Source organism: Sminthopsis crassicaudata, chromosome 2 (assembly GCF_048593235.1).
Source record: "Sminthopsis crassicaudata isolate SCR6 chromosome 2, ASM4859323v1, whole genome shotgun sequence".
NCBI classification, from domain to species: Eukaryota; Metazoa; Chordata; class Mammalia; order Dasyuromorphia; family Dasyuridae; genus Sminthopsis; species Sminthopsis crassicaudata.
In genome coordinates, this window is record NC_133618.1 from 592785884 (window position 1) to 592800946 (window position 15063).

Below are 15063 nucleotides of genomic sequence, written 5' to 3' on the forward strand. Positions count from 1 at the left end.
CCAACCACTTTAGTCTTATTTGCCAGTTAGATACAGTTTATGATTTATGATTTTCAACCTGAGCATGTATCCAATTTTAGAAATCATTAATGAATCCAGGAAATGTTGGTGAGAGGCTCTACTTTAATTAGGCTTTGGCCTTCACATACCCTGATATACAAAGATACAGTGACAGCTTTGGATTAGCACAGAATTTCCTGTATTGGCAACCAGAACTGTGTATTTCCCTTCTGGCAGTAGGTCTTCTGTCAGTAAGGCAATATTTGCAGCCATGTGCAAATGGAAAATGGATTATTTTCAGAGTTTCCTTGGACTAGGTAATATGGTAGTTTAATGCATGAAATGAGTTCATATTTGGATGTTGTGATGATTGAAATTAGTTTAAGTGGTCTCTGTCCACATTAAAGGAGACATAGACTATTTGTATTTGGCAGCCTTTATTTTAGATGGGGCCAGGAATGGAATGGTAGGAGGACAGTAAACTGTGATAGAAATATAATAGATCAGTGGAAAGTTATGTGGTATGTGCCTGGGCTGAACTTTTACCTTAGTTATAATACTGTCTATCACTTTTTTAAGGTTTTTATTATTTAGATATGTTGACTTGGGGTTGTGCTTTTGTTTTGTGTTGTGTTTTTGTCCTTAATAGCATGGTTTTTTTCCAATTACATGTAAATATAGTTTTTAACATTCCATTTTCCCTCTTCCCTCCCCTCCCCAAAACAGCAAACAATCTGATATAGGTTATACACGTACAATTACATTAAACATTTCCACATTAGTCATGTTGTAAAAGAAAAATCAGAACAAAAGGGGAAAACCACCCCCCCAAAGTGAAAATAGTATGTATTAATTTGCATTCAGATTCCATAATTTTTTCATTGTGGTCAGTATGCCATCAGGAGCCTTTGGAACCTTGTATCACTGTATGGCTGAGAAGAGCAATGTCTATCATAGTTGATCATTACACAATGTTGCTATTACTGTGTGCAATATTCTTCTAGTTCTATTCACTTCACTCAGCATCAGTTCATGTAATTTTTCCAGGGTTTTATGCTTATCACTTCTTAAAGCAAAAATTATTCCTTTACATTTATAAACCATAACTTGTTGAGCCATTCACCAATTAATGGGCATGTTAGGTTTGTTGTCGTTGTTGTGTGGGAGGGGTGGTGGAATGAAGGAAAAAGTTGTTTTGTTTTCTTACCCACTCAATTTCTCTCATTTGTTTTGTTGTATTGATATTCCCATTTAAAGTTATGACAATTAAGGTTATCTTTTTTTTTCTCACATTTTTTTCCTTACTATTGATGTTTAAGTCCCTTCTTATTTAAAGTCTGCATTAGGTTCCTGGGGTTTGCTTTACTTATACTACTTTGATGCTAGTCTCTTCTCAAAGGCTATTCCCTACCTCCTACTTACTCCTATTAACCTTCCTTATTCCATTTTTTAAAAATTTGCCTAAACTTGGTTTCCCTTTTTTATTTTAATTATTTACTTTCTTTTGTCCTTTACTTTCCTATCCAGTTAAGAAAGTAGTTCAATCTTTTCCTTCCCCTTCCCCTCAAAACTTTCATTTCTATTTTTTTTACTGTACCCTTTTCCAGAAAGTTTTCCTTTGCTCTTTGTACTAGTCAATATTTCCCTCTCCTTCAAATTATTTCCAATTTTATTTTATGTTGCATTAAGTATAAATTTTGTTCTTCCTTTCTATGTTACTCAAAGAAATAATACTTCTAAAGTACCTGGTTTAAGATCTCTTGTCCAATTTCCATGTTATTGCATTTCCCCATCTTTTTTTCTACTGTGCTTTGAAATAGTAATTCATTAAGGATTGTCTATGGAATCAGAGTCAGTTGTAGAAGTTGAATTTTTGTCTAAAATTTTAAGTCCTGGTCCCACCTCTTTATCTTATCATAATCGATCTATGTCTTTAAGATTATGCTATTCTACATCCTATCTCTGGCATGCTGTTCCCCATTTACCATACTGGATACTGACTGTCATAGAACTCACACATTCCCTTTCCTGGGGTGAAATGAGACTGCACAAACTTTCCCAATACAAAGTCCACCACAAAATCTTTATCTCCCATAGATGGGAATGTTTTTAAATGGTATTTTCTTCCTATATTCCTCATCCTTATCCTCCTTTATATCCATCCCATTCTCTAATATCTTGTCACATTTTAAAGAACAATGTATAGAAACTGGTATTTCTTTACTGTTTATCCAAAGACTTAGTAGAGTTATACAATCTCTCATGCTCTCTCCAAACATCTTCTTCCTCATTTGTACTCTTACTGTACCTCACTGTACCCTCACTGTAATATTACCTCACAAAAAAGATTTTGATACAAAGATGTTAGTATTTGATTTATCATTTCAACTCTTCCATAATCACATTTCCTGATTCTTTAGGCTCTTTTTAAAACTTTAGTTCCTTATTAGAACTTTGATAGGCCTTAGTGTTTGTTTGTTTGTTTATGGAAATCAGGTTGTTGGTTTTTTTCTGTTAAAAACAAAACAAAACATAAAAGAACTGATTTTCTTACTTAGTCTTTTCTTGCTAATTATTCTTATTGACCTTTTTCTATATTTGATGGTTTGCAACTTCAAGAATTTGATCATCCCTAGTTTTTCATTTTTCTGTTTTTCAAATGTCTTATTTTTTGATCCACTTATTTTTCTTTAGTAATTAGGCTCACATTTGCAGGTTATGTTTGTTTTTAATATATTACTCCATTTTCTCCTCTGATTTCTCATGAATATGAAATCCTATGTTAATTTCAATTGTCTTTCTTTCATATTTTTACTATGTTTCCTGGTTGCTTGTAAAATCTATTGCTTGCTGTTAACATTGTTAAATTTAATTACTTCATGTCTTGGAGATTGTAGCACAAGATTTTTTAAAAAAGTTTTCCTAATAGCAATCTTGCATTCTCTTAATTTTTTTTTACCAATATTTTGCTATCTATATTCAGAAGTTCCTGACAGTTTTATTTTATTATTTCTTGAATTATAATTTTGATTTTTCATATTCTTTTAAGGAGACCTTTGAGTCTTCATTTAACTCATTTATGTTTTCAAGATCATTTTCTTTGATCTACAAAGAATTTATGTTATTTAATCATTAATGCCCTTTATATTTCTTTTGAAAAATATTTCCATCAAAAACAAAAACAAAAAAAACAAAAAACAAAAAAAAAGAAAAAATTTCCATCACTGTAGTATTTTGGTGTCCCAAATATATTATTGTCTCTCTTAAACAGATTCTTCCTTTGGGAGATTCTCTATCATATATGCCATTTTTCCTTCTCTGCTATTTTTTTAGCTTTGCACTGAGAACTTTGGTGTGAATCCTAAACACTATTCCAACTATTCCAATTTTTTTTTCTTTAAGAGTTCTCTCTCTCTCTCTCTCTCTCTCTCTCTCTCTCTCTCTCTCTCTCTCTCTCTCTCTCTCTCTCTCTCTCTCTCTCTCTCTCTTTTTTCCCCCTGAGGCTGGGGTTAAGTGACTTGCCCAGGGTCCCACAGCTAGGAAGTGTTAAGTGTTGTTAAGTGTTAAGGGACTAGATTTGAATTCGGGTCCTCCTGAATTCAGAGCTGGTGCTCTATCCACTGCGCCACCTAGCTGCCCCCGAGTTTTATTTCTCTTATGAATCATTTGTTCCATGGTCTTTGGGAAGTGCATGTTTTTGATAATAAGATAAAATTGCTTTGTTTTCCTTTATACTATAATGTATTTGACATGCTTTGGTTTCTTTCAGAAGTTTCATTAATTTTTCCTTTTTTAATCTGTTCTGTGATTGATATGCTTGTGTGTTAAATTTTTATTCAAGTTATTTTATTCAAGTTTTTTCTCTTGATCTTTTAGCTTCTCTCATATTCCCCTTTCATTTACCTTTGTTAATCCTCCCCTTTCTCTTGCTCTTCTCTCTTGCATTGAACAGATATCTGAGTCTGGGTTGCTGGATGATTTCAGCTTTCTTCCACTAGGTTAACTGCATGTAGACCTGAGACCTATTCCTCTGTTGAGTAATTTCTGAGGGGAGAGGACTGGCCTCAACTGAGTTTTTGTTCCCCTTTCAATCGGTACCCTAAACTTTTTTTCTATCTAATATATCTTTGAATTCATTGAATAATGTGCATTTTCTTCCCTTTCCCAAGACTTCTATCCATTTCCCTTCTTTCCTTCCTTACTGTTGCTCAGTAGAATAAGTATTTGTTACATTCTGTGGAGTAGCTGGGAGGAGATAGCATTTAAATAGCCTTTGCTTATGAGGGTTTCCTGTCAATTAAACCTGAGTCATAAGCCTGTGAATTCTCTTGCAGCAGACATATAGAGTTAAATCTATAATTGTAAAGTATAATTTCACTCTCCCAGTCAATGACTTTAAAAGTAATGATAGTAGCACCAACCCTGAAGTCAGAAGGACTGAGTTCAAATTTGGCTTCAGACACAGAACACTTCCTAGCTATGTGACCCTGGGCAAGTCTCTTACTCCCAAATGCCTCAATAACAACAAAAAAAGTAATGATAGTGATTGCATAGAAAAATTTACTTGAAAAACTTACTGAGATATTCAGTGTCACATAATTCAGAAGGCTGTATTTGCCTTGTTTCAGGCTAAGCATAGTAAAAACATTTCATGAGGTCATAGGATAAAAAGATTTAGAAAGAGAAAGAAACAGAGAAGTTATCTGGTTTAAACTTTTTAGTTTTACAGACAAAGAAACTCAGCCTCAAATAGATGATATCATGTTCTAATGACCACATAGATGTAAGTAGTGAAAGGAAGAGGAGGAAAAAAAGAAGAGGAAGGATAAGGAAGTAGAAGGAAGGAAGGAAAAGAAAGGAGGAAAAGTAAGAAAAAGAGGACAACAGAAAGAATATGAACAAGGAAGGGAGGAGGAGGGAAAAGGGGAGAGAAACAAGGAAGAGGAGGAAGAAAGAAGAGATCTGCTACAATATCCTGGTTTTTATTATAGATTTAACATTTTGGGAACCAAATTCTCCCTATAACAAATTGGTGTCTGATTGCAAATCAACTACTTTTGGAATTTGTATGCATTCATTTAACCTTAAAAGTTCTATTTAGTAAGCTAAAAACATCAATTAATTATTAGTACTCTTAAAATATATTAATAATTAGCATAAAACATAATAATTAGCAGTCTTCATTTAATTCATTCATATCACAAACAAAATTTTAAATTTTAATTGAGTGCTAAGTACTCTGTTAGTTGATAGAAGGAAGAAAATGTAAGATGTGGTCCCTTCCCTCATGAAACCTAAAACACAAAATTATATGTACATTATCACATAGCTGAGAGAAACAAACAAATGCTATGTGAAGTGAGAAGGGAAAGGACATGTCAGTGATTATCATCTCTATTTTCCCCCTCCTTAAGATCCTTCTCATTTGTCTTTAAACAAATATGGATTTATTTTAAATGAATCTTTACATGATCTTGCTGTTCCCTCAAGCTAACAGTCTATATATCTTCCTTTTTTACTAGCAAACTTTTCAAATATATCTATATACAATGTCTACTCTCTTATCATTCCATTTTCTGCTAAATCACCATGACTTCTATTTAAATGAATCTCTCAAAAACTCAGTGTACTTTTTATGAGATTCAGTGGGGAGCTGAGTCACCAATGGCACTTAGAGTCATGTAGCTATGGACAGGTCACAACTTTCCTGTGTCTGTTTATGCATTTGTGCAAGAGATGAAAATATATGTATCTCCCCACCAAAATTGTTATTAGGAATTTTTTTTTAATGTGAAAAGTTATATTGCTAGGTTAGGGAGTAATCTTATAATTTCATTGTATAGGAAATTTCAAAGATAAAGAAACTGTGGATATAAGTTAATAGTTTTTTGGCAATTTACAGTCTCATAAACTTATCTAGTGAGTAACTTACTTGTCACACAGCCTTGTTTGTTTCAGGGGCACAAGTAGAATCCAGGTCTCCCAAGCTATGAATATTGACATATATCCTATTGACTCTTACTCCATCAATGTAAGGTACAAAACTAAGCACTCAAATTTCTGGTTAAATACAATAGCCTTTCTCGGGGCTAATCTTCTATACAACCTTTAACATTGTGGATACCTTCTGTAGTTTCTGTGACCCTGCTCTATCTTAGTTTGCTTCCTGTCTCGCCAACTTCCCTTCTTCCTTTGTCATCACGTTTTTATAGTATTCTATTCTCAGCAGGCAATATTTGATAGTATAATTTAAAAAAGAACGTGTCCAAAATCCATAAGAGTCTCACCAATCCTAAATGAAACCATGATATTTGGGGGGTATTGGGGGAGGGAATAAAGTTTGTTTCTAAGAGCACTGAGTTATGTGACATACCTGCAAAGATCAAAAAAAAAAAGGAAGAATTAATTTCACGTCTAACAACCTGACTTAGTATTAACTGAAAACTATTTGCTTTTGATACTGGAGTAGATTTAAAAGCTTATCAATGTAGAGAATTCCTTCAGCCTGGAGATCAGAACCCCTCCCTTGAAGACCATGGTCAAACTGACTCAGAAAGAAAGGAGCACAGCCTTTTATTTCAGTGGACAATTATTCAGGGAATTTTGTTTCTTCCAGGAATCTCAGAGGTCACAAAGACAATTGACCTATTAAGATCAGTTGTGGGATGTAAGGAATATATTAGTTTGGAGATTATATATTCAAGTTGGGAAATTTATTTTTTTACCATCTTAATTTTTCCAATCAAATAAAGGGAACAGATTCTTTCTGTCTCTGTTTCTTTACATATAGATATAAATGTGTGTACATGTGTATATATGCATGTGTTATATATGCAAATATGCATACACTTGTGTATATATTTGCATATATATACACTTATACATATATGTGTGAGTATATATCTTTACACTACTCTCATTTCTAAATGCATTTTTCCTGTACTCCTCCCCAGAGAGCTATCATTTAACAAAAAACAAAAATTAAAGAGAGAAAATGCTAGTTCAGCAAAACCAACCAACACATTAACTAGGCCTACAAACAAGTGCAATTTCATTTTTTGTTAATGATTTTTTTAAAGAAACAAATATTCTCATGAATGTATCCCTTTTTCTCTCCCATTAAGTATTTTTTTTAAATCAAATTACCTCAATACATGTCTCTTTAGTGTCACAAATTCCAAAATGCATGCATCTTTTTTCAAGTCTTTCCCCTCACTCTCAAGAAACGAGAAATGACTAGAGCATTGTTTCCAAAGTCAAGATCTGAGTTCAAACCAGACTCAGACATTTTGATTGGCTGCATGATTTTGAGGAAGTCACTTTGTCTCTCTCAGTCTTCTTCTAGGTAAAAAAGCGATAATAATAGCACTGACTTCCCAGGATTGTTGTGAGAATGAAAATGAGAATATTTATAAAGTACTTTGCAAAATGCCACAAAAGTGCTGGCTATTGTTAATTCTTTTGGGTTCTTGGTTTGCAATGATCAGAATTCAAAGTTGTTCTTCTCCCTAAAGTTGTCATTATATTGAATAAACTGTCCTACTTTTGTTCACTTTGTTCTGTATTAGTTCATAAAGCTCTTCACCATTTCCTCTGAAATTTTCCATTTCATAATTTTTGTGGCAAAATAATATTCCAAAGTATTCATAGACTGACTTCCCAGGATTGTTGTGAGAATGAAAATGAGAATATTTATAAAGTACTTTGCAAAGTGCCACAAAAGTGCTGGCTATTGTTAATTCTTTTGGGCTCTTGGTTTGCAATGATCAGAATTCAAAGTTGTTCTTCTCCCTAAAGTTGTCATTATATTGAATAAATTGTCCTAGTCTTGTTCACTTTGTTCTGTATTAGTTCATAAAGCTCTTCACCATTTCCTCTGAAATTCTCCATTTCATAATTTTTGTGGCAAAATAATATTCCATTGCATTCATAGACTTCATTTTGTTTAGCCATTTCCCAATAGACTAGTCTCTAAGTCTCCAATTTTTGCCTATTGCTGAAAAGAGAATTTATAAATAATTTTGTATATACATGTCCTTTTCTTCTTTATTTTCCTTGGGCATGCAGGTCTCCTATTGGTATAGCTGGGTCAAAATGTATGTGTATTTTAATAAGTTTCAGAAAATATTGCCAAACTGCTTCTAGAATGTCTAAAACTACCAAGTCCAGTACTATATGTTCTCATAGCCCACCCAAGAGTTATCATTTTCCTCTTTTGTCATCTCTACTAGTATGATAAATATGAAATGAAATCTCAAGTTACTTTAATTTTCATTTCTCTAATTATTATTTAGAGCATTTTTCACATTTTGTTTTTTGTATGATTTTCTTCTGATTATTCATATGCTTATCTGTTGGAAAATGACAGTTCTTTATATATATTGAATATGAAATCTGTATCAAAGAAACTTATTGCAAAGATTTCCCCCCCTCACTACCCAGTTAATTGTGAATTGTGAATTAAAATTCTCTGGCCACTATTCCTTAATATGTATATACAGTATATACAGTGTCCCCTTAGAATGTGAGATCCTTGAGAGTAAGGTCTCATTTATGTACAAAGGTCCATTTTGGCAAATATTTTTTCTGGTATCTTGAATACTTTTCTTATGCTAGAGAATATATCTAGACAAAAGCTTTTTTTTTTTTTTTTTTTTTTTTTTTTGCATAATATGGCTCAGAAGTGTGCTCCTTCCAATAGAACATCATCACTTGAATACCCACAACATTAATTCATTTTCAGGTATCAAAAAAAAAAAAAAAAAAAAAAAGGGCCACTGAATGTGATTTTTTGTGAGACCCTAAATATAAATATTTAAAAGGATTTTTTTTCCCTGAGGCAAGTGGAGTTAAGTAACTTGCCCAGGGTCACATAGCTAGGAAGTGTTAAATGTCTGAGGCTGGATTTGAACTCAGGTCCTCCTGACTTCAGTGCTGGTGCTCTATCCACTGCTCCATCTAGGTGCCCCCTAAATGGATTTTTGAAAAATGGTTGTTCCTCTCCTCATATTAATCATATTGCCTTTTCTTTTTAAATGGCCAGGTTATTTTGGAATTGATTTTGGATAATACAAAAGAAAAGTATTTGATAGCTTTAATCTTTACAATGAAATTCATATAACAAATTATATCTCCTTTGGTATAATATGACTAGATATTAAGGTCTTTTCTTGGTTTCTCTTCTAGGTCTTGCAATTGCAAGTGCTCTCATAGACATTTCACAGCAGAAGCCAGCAGATAGTAAAGATAAATCTTCAGGAGTCCGAAATCGAAAACATCACCTTTCTACACGTCAAGGAACTTGTGTCTGAGGTCCAGAAACTGCACTTGTATAGTCTGTATTATTGTTCTTTTCAAATGGCTTCCATTGCAAGCTATCCCACAGCCTCAGTTTTAATGGAGGCAAAAATTACTGATCACAAGTTCCAAGCCCTGGTCCTTCCACATGTGCAATCAGCTGCACTCCAAACCAGAACACCTTATGGGCCCAAACACAGACATGAAATAATCTTTTATAAGAGCAACAGAATTGAAGTTCACAAACAGCGTCCATTTTTACACTAACCTTAAGCATATCGGAGATACACTTGCATCAGTCATGGAAAAAGCTGTATGTAGATTACTCCCTAACAAGGATAGGGGATAAGTATAATTCTTTGGGGAGGGGAGGGGAAGGGAATTGTTATAAAACTGAGACAAAAAAATTGTTTTTGATTCCTGGATGGTCAAAATTATATCATTTTCTTCATAAAAGTGAATGTAGACTAACCAAACATAATCAGGAATTGAACCCATTGCTATGGATTTAGATATTGTTTTATCTCACTGTCAATGTGAGAGCAAATCACTAAGTCAGTAGAATGTACATATTACATTAAACTCTTTTATAGGACCATATTATGTCAGAAAACAGTCTGGAAACAGGAAGATTATTTATCCAACTGGAAAGCAGACTCAGCTGAGCCAGGTTTGGTGGAGATCGTGTACCCTTCCATAAGAGGCTTATTAGAATTCTGAGTGAAGAGAACATTCCTGCCTTCCATGCCAACTGACTAACTCATTATCAGAGCTGATAGAGCATGGAAAAGCCTGTCCAGCAATCAATTTCTCCCTTCTTTCCAAAAACAGCCTCCAATATTTCAAACCTAAAGAGAGTATAAATTGTTATTTTACAAGTATATAAGCTTCTGTTCCAGTATGGAAATATTTTAATTGCCTAAGAATCATTGCCTCACACCAAAAATGACCTACCTGCAGTTTTGCCAAAACTATAATCTTTATTTGGTGTTCCTCTCCTGGTTACTGAATTTTATTTTGTCTGTACCTTCCACAAATGTAATTATATTTTAAAGTTGACACTTCCCAATTTACAGTGTGACCTCAGTTTCACAATCAAACTGTTTCACTTAGAAAATGATTCAAGAAGAACATTTGGTCGCCAATGCCAACAGCTTTCTTGCCTCTAAACATGAGACCAAGATACTGATGGACCTCCATGACCAGAGTACTGGCCTAGGGCTAACAACTCCTTAAAGCCACGCTTACTGTATTCTCAAGGACTGAAACATCTGAAGCAAGACGAAAAGAAAAAGGATTTTACACTACACAAGTTGAACTGGATCTTTTTCTTATGTGGCTGATAGCAGTTGATTCAAGCTAAGTACTTTTCCTAGAGCTTGATTGCAATTTCTCAAGGAAATGTGGAGTACAGCAGCAGAGGTGTCCGAGCCTCTTATAAATGACAATTTTACTAAAGAAGAAAAGATTTTAAATTATAATTGATGTTCAATACTTGATCTGTATTTTCCATTTTCTTTTAATTTCAGGGAGGGTAATGACATTTTGCTGTTTCCAATTGACTGCATAGTTACTTGCATGCCATGGTGGTACACTAGCAGAATAAGACCTTCTTATGAATTTCTGTATTTATTTCATGCCATTTATGACATAGAAATTTGGCTTAATTTTTATGAGGACTGAATGTATAAATATATCAGAAATGATCATATAATACATAGTTACATCTTACACAGGACTGTTAGATTGTATCTAACCATGACTCACTGTTTTTATAATTAAGCATTTATGGATTAGGAATAATATGTATCCCTTATGTTGGCATGACAGTTCAAATAATTTTTCATGTGTCAAAATAAGATTCATCCTTAGAATAAGGCCATAAATATCCTGTGATTTTTTAATGATTATTTTAAACTCCTTCCATCATTTCATACCATAGAAAAAGGCCATCTAGACATTTTTTAAAACTTTTGCTGGAAACAATCATTTAGTGTTAACTATCTTAGAAACATTTAAACATATTTTCTTTGATGTTTTAAATGAAGATTAGCTCAAGGAAAAGATAAATGGACATAACCAATGATGACAAAAATAATCATTTAAAAATTGAACTATTTCACTGCACTGTTTGTTTCATTTTGCAAGAGTTTTCATGACAAATAGTTTAATAGCAAAGATACAGTTTTGTAGATTTCAGAGGAGATCTAGCCTAACTGTATGTTAGGAGATAGTAAGATCATGGCATTCCCTTGAGAGAAAGATATTCTCATCTACCTGAAATCCAACTTGATTGACATAACTTGAAAATGTGAACTTTTCAAGATTATAATTTATATGACAATGGTTAAGACTGACAAGCATCAGATACTTTAATAGGTTGATTAAAGCCATACTGCATATCTTATATTGTGGTCACAATGATACTTTTATTATGCAACATTCTCATAGCATATCAAAGAGTTCTCTAATAACAAAACTACATCCTCAGTTATGTGCATTTGAAAAGACTCTAAGCATGACCAGTAGCTCTCTGTCTCTGGCATGAGTGTTTTGCTTGTTTATAAGACCCAATGCTAAGGCTACTGAAAATATGCAATTGATAGGGACAAAATTTAACAGCCTTAAATTATTGGTTTTCTGAGTGGTACATGCCCTAGATAGTTGTAAATCATATTAGTATTTGCTCTAGTTTGTAGGTTTTGTAATTTTTAGATGTCTAAAAGTATCAATTATTTAAATACAATGAAATACTCAGAATTGACCTGGAAGAAGTATTTGAGAAGAATCTAAGAATTCTTGTATATGGGATAAATGTGCCTCTAGATAGGTTTGCTCGGTTTTAAAATAACCAGGACTTTTAAAGTTGGCTTAAATCAAAACCTAGTTCTATAACCACTGAGTGATGTTCAGATACTTGTTCACCCATTTCCTGCAACATGTTTTCTAAATTAATGCATTGATTTCTTGTTAAAAGTTATTTTTCCTTAATAGGAAAATCAGGAGCTGTTTGCACATAAATATTGTAAGGGAAACCTTTTTGTTAAGGTTAAACTTCATCCAAAATATCTAGATCACCTCTGAGATCTAGAAATTTCTAATTATGGCCACCAATGACTGGTTCAACAGTGACTAGGATTATATCTCTAAATCTGCCAATTCTAAATCATTTATTCCATCATGATTTTGCCAAATTAATACTTAAACTTCTGTTGAAGTTAGTTTTCATTATAAACTGGAGGGTACAAGAAAATGCAAACCCCTTATAATTTGTAATAATTTGTTTTGAATGCTGCAACATGTATTCCATCTACCTTGTAGACATATAATATATGCAGATCTTCAATCTGTTCAAATGAATTGCTTCTTTCTCTTACCTTACGTTTTTATAAATTTCAAAGGTCATTTTCATAAGGGTAAAGATGGATTTTTCTACAGTATTACAAGAACTCTCCTTTAATAATAGGCTTTATCATATTCCTTTATTTCTAAGGAACTTAAGTAGGAAAGCTGCTTTTATAGCATTGTTTTCATTAAACTAGATATTTTGCATATGTCATAACTTTTAATTAATAGTACATTTAAAGTCAGTGCAGTGCATATTGTAATTTCATTACACAGAAATGTGCAGGTATCAAAACTAAAAAAATTCTAACATACTGTGAAACTAAATTTTTGACATGCAATTAGTTATAAAAGGGGCTTTAAAGATTTTCTTTTTTGAAATTTAAGTGTTTCATCTTTCCATTTCAGTTGTAGTGAAGGTCACATTTCTCCTGGTTTCTTCTTCCTTATTGTAAAAATGGTGCAATAACTAAGACTCTCCTATAATATAAAATTTAGTTAATTATATTTGTACAAATGGATTTCCTTACCTGTGAAAGAAGAGGAATTTCCATGACTGTCCTTATTCATCCTTTCTTTCAGATTCACTCAGTGGTGGACTAAGCATAATCATCATCAGGATCATTCATAAATGAGAATAGGGGCATAATTCAAGAGAGGACAAATGCCCAATACTCCAGTCCTGGTTAAAGAAAAAGAGATTAGCTATAAATATAAATTTTTCTGCCTACAGTGTTGCATGGATTCTTTAAATTAATTGCTCTTAATTAATACTAAAGTCAAGTGCTTGTCAAACTCCTCTGAGTCTAGCACAGGCAGGAGCTGTAGAGTTTTCTAAAAGCTGACATATTCTATTATTTAATTTCAGAGTCAATCATGAAATCACCACCACCTGTGCCAGGTTTTTTGTTTGGGATTTTTTTTATAGTGGTATTCTATCTGACCTTTATATAATACCCTACAGGAAGCAGCTGGTCACTTTCTTTTCACTATGGTTCTTTCTTAGCCATGTGGGGGGATTGAGGGGAAATCACACACTCCAACCTTCTAATAATTACTCCTAGCATTTATATAGTGATTTAAAGTTTGCAAAGATGTTATATATATATATATATATACATATATATACATATATGTATATATATACATATATATACACAAATATATATGTATATATTTATTCATACACACATATAACATACACATATATAGTCATTTAATCTTTATAATAGTCCTGTAAGGTAGGTGCTCCAAGTCTTTCTGGCTCCAAGTGCAGCAATTTTTTGATTTCCGGAAGTGAGAATTATATATGACAGCCTAACATATATTCCAGTCTATTTTGCTTCATTTTACACCTTTCATTTCATTTCATTTTTTATCTCATCTGTAAAATATGTGTATTGGGCTAGAAGACATTTTTAAGGTCCTTTCCACATCTAAATCTGTCATTCTTTCTCACTGGAGGTCTTCAGATGATAGGTGACTGACTATTTGTTGGGCAGCTAGAGATTATTCTTATTCCTATGGATTAAGCGGCCTCTGGGGGCACATTGTGAACATAAGGTTCTGTTGATGATACTATGAGATAGGATAGATTGAGTCATTTGGATGAAGGGTTTCCTGCAGGAAAGGACACTTATTACATAGCTCTTGAGTTACAAGAAATTGCAAACCAAAAAGGATCTGTGCTGAAAAGACCTGGTGCCAAATTAGTCTGAGGTCATTAAAGTTTCTTCTGTAACTGTGTGTTTGGGAAAGAAGAGGCCATTTTCTGTCACTTCATTGGGTCTAATCAAGCATAGCAATCAAAGTGTGATGGTGGTTAAATAGGCCCTGGCTTTATTGAAATAAGTTCATAGAGATGTTCACACTAAATAGAAATATCTACAATAAAGACATTTGTATTACTTTAAACCATTTCAACGCTAAAAATTATCAACTTTTCTTACTTTCCTTGTAGGGCAAATTTTCTTCACAGAAACTACCTCCTGTTGGTGGATAAAATGAAGCTCAGATTGCGAGGAATGAGGCACTTTGTTTTTGCCCCCATTTCTAGAGTTGATCCAAAAAGAAAAATGTTGGCTTCAATTTGTAAGATTGATTCCCTGGTATTCTTCATCAAGCCAAAAAACCAACAAAGCACCTCATCTACAATACTTGCTACATCAGAATGTCTGTACCTTCCCATTATAGTTTGTTTTGTTTAGGTTTTTAACTATTCTTCTTTGTAGCAATGACAGCCATTTCACTCAGGCAGAACTATTTTAAATACCATAACTGGCTTTTTAAAAAAAGTTAAAATGGCTGTATGCATGATTAATTGATATAAAGTCCCTCACCTGTATGCATGAATAATGTCTGGGATATATCTTTAAGAAATTAATGAATGATTTCATGTAACATCTTTATACTTGCATGACC

General features: G+C 33.1%; 1 protein-coding gene across 3 annotated transcripts in view; it reads left to right on the top strand.

The window, feature by feature from the left end:
• ATRNL1 (attractin like 1) overlaps positions 1 to 11171 on the top strand; it is a 1155405-nt gene extending 1144234 nt beyond the window's left edge. For all 3 annotated transcript variants that reach the window (XM_074295693.1, XM_074295689.1, XM_074295690.1), the window contains one exon: positions 9187 to 11171. In XM_074295693.1, the coding sequence (XP_074151794.1) occupies positions 9187 to 9311 (125 nt within the window). In that variant the 3' untranslated portion in view covers positions 9312 to 11171. The remainder of the gene's footprint in view (positions 1 to 9186) is intronic.
• Positions 11172 to 15063: the final 3892 nt, after the last annotated feature.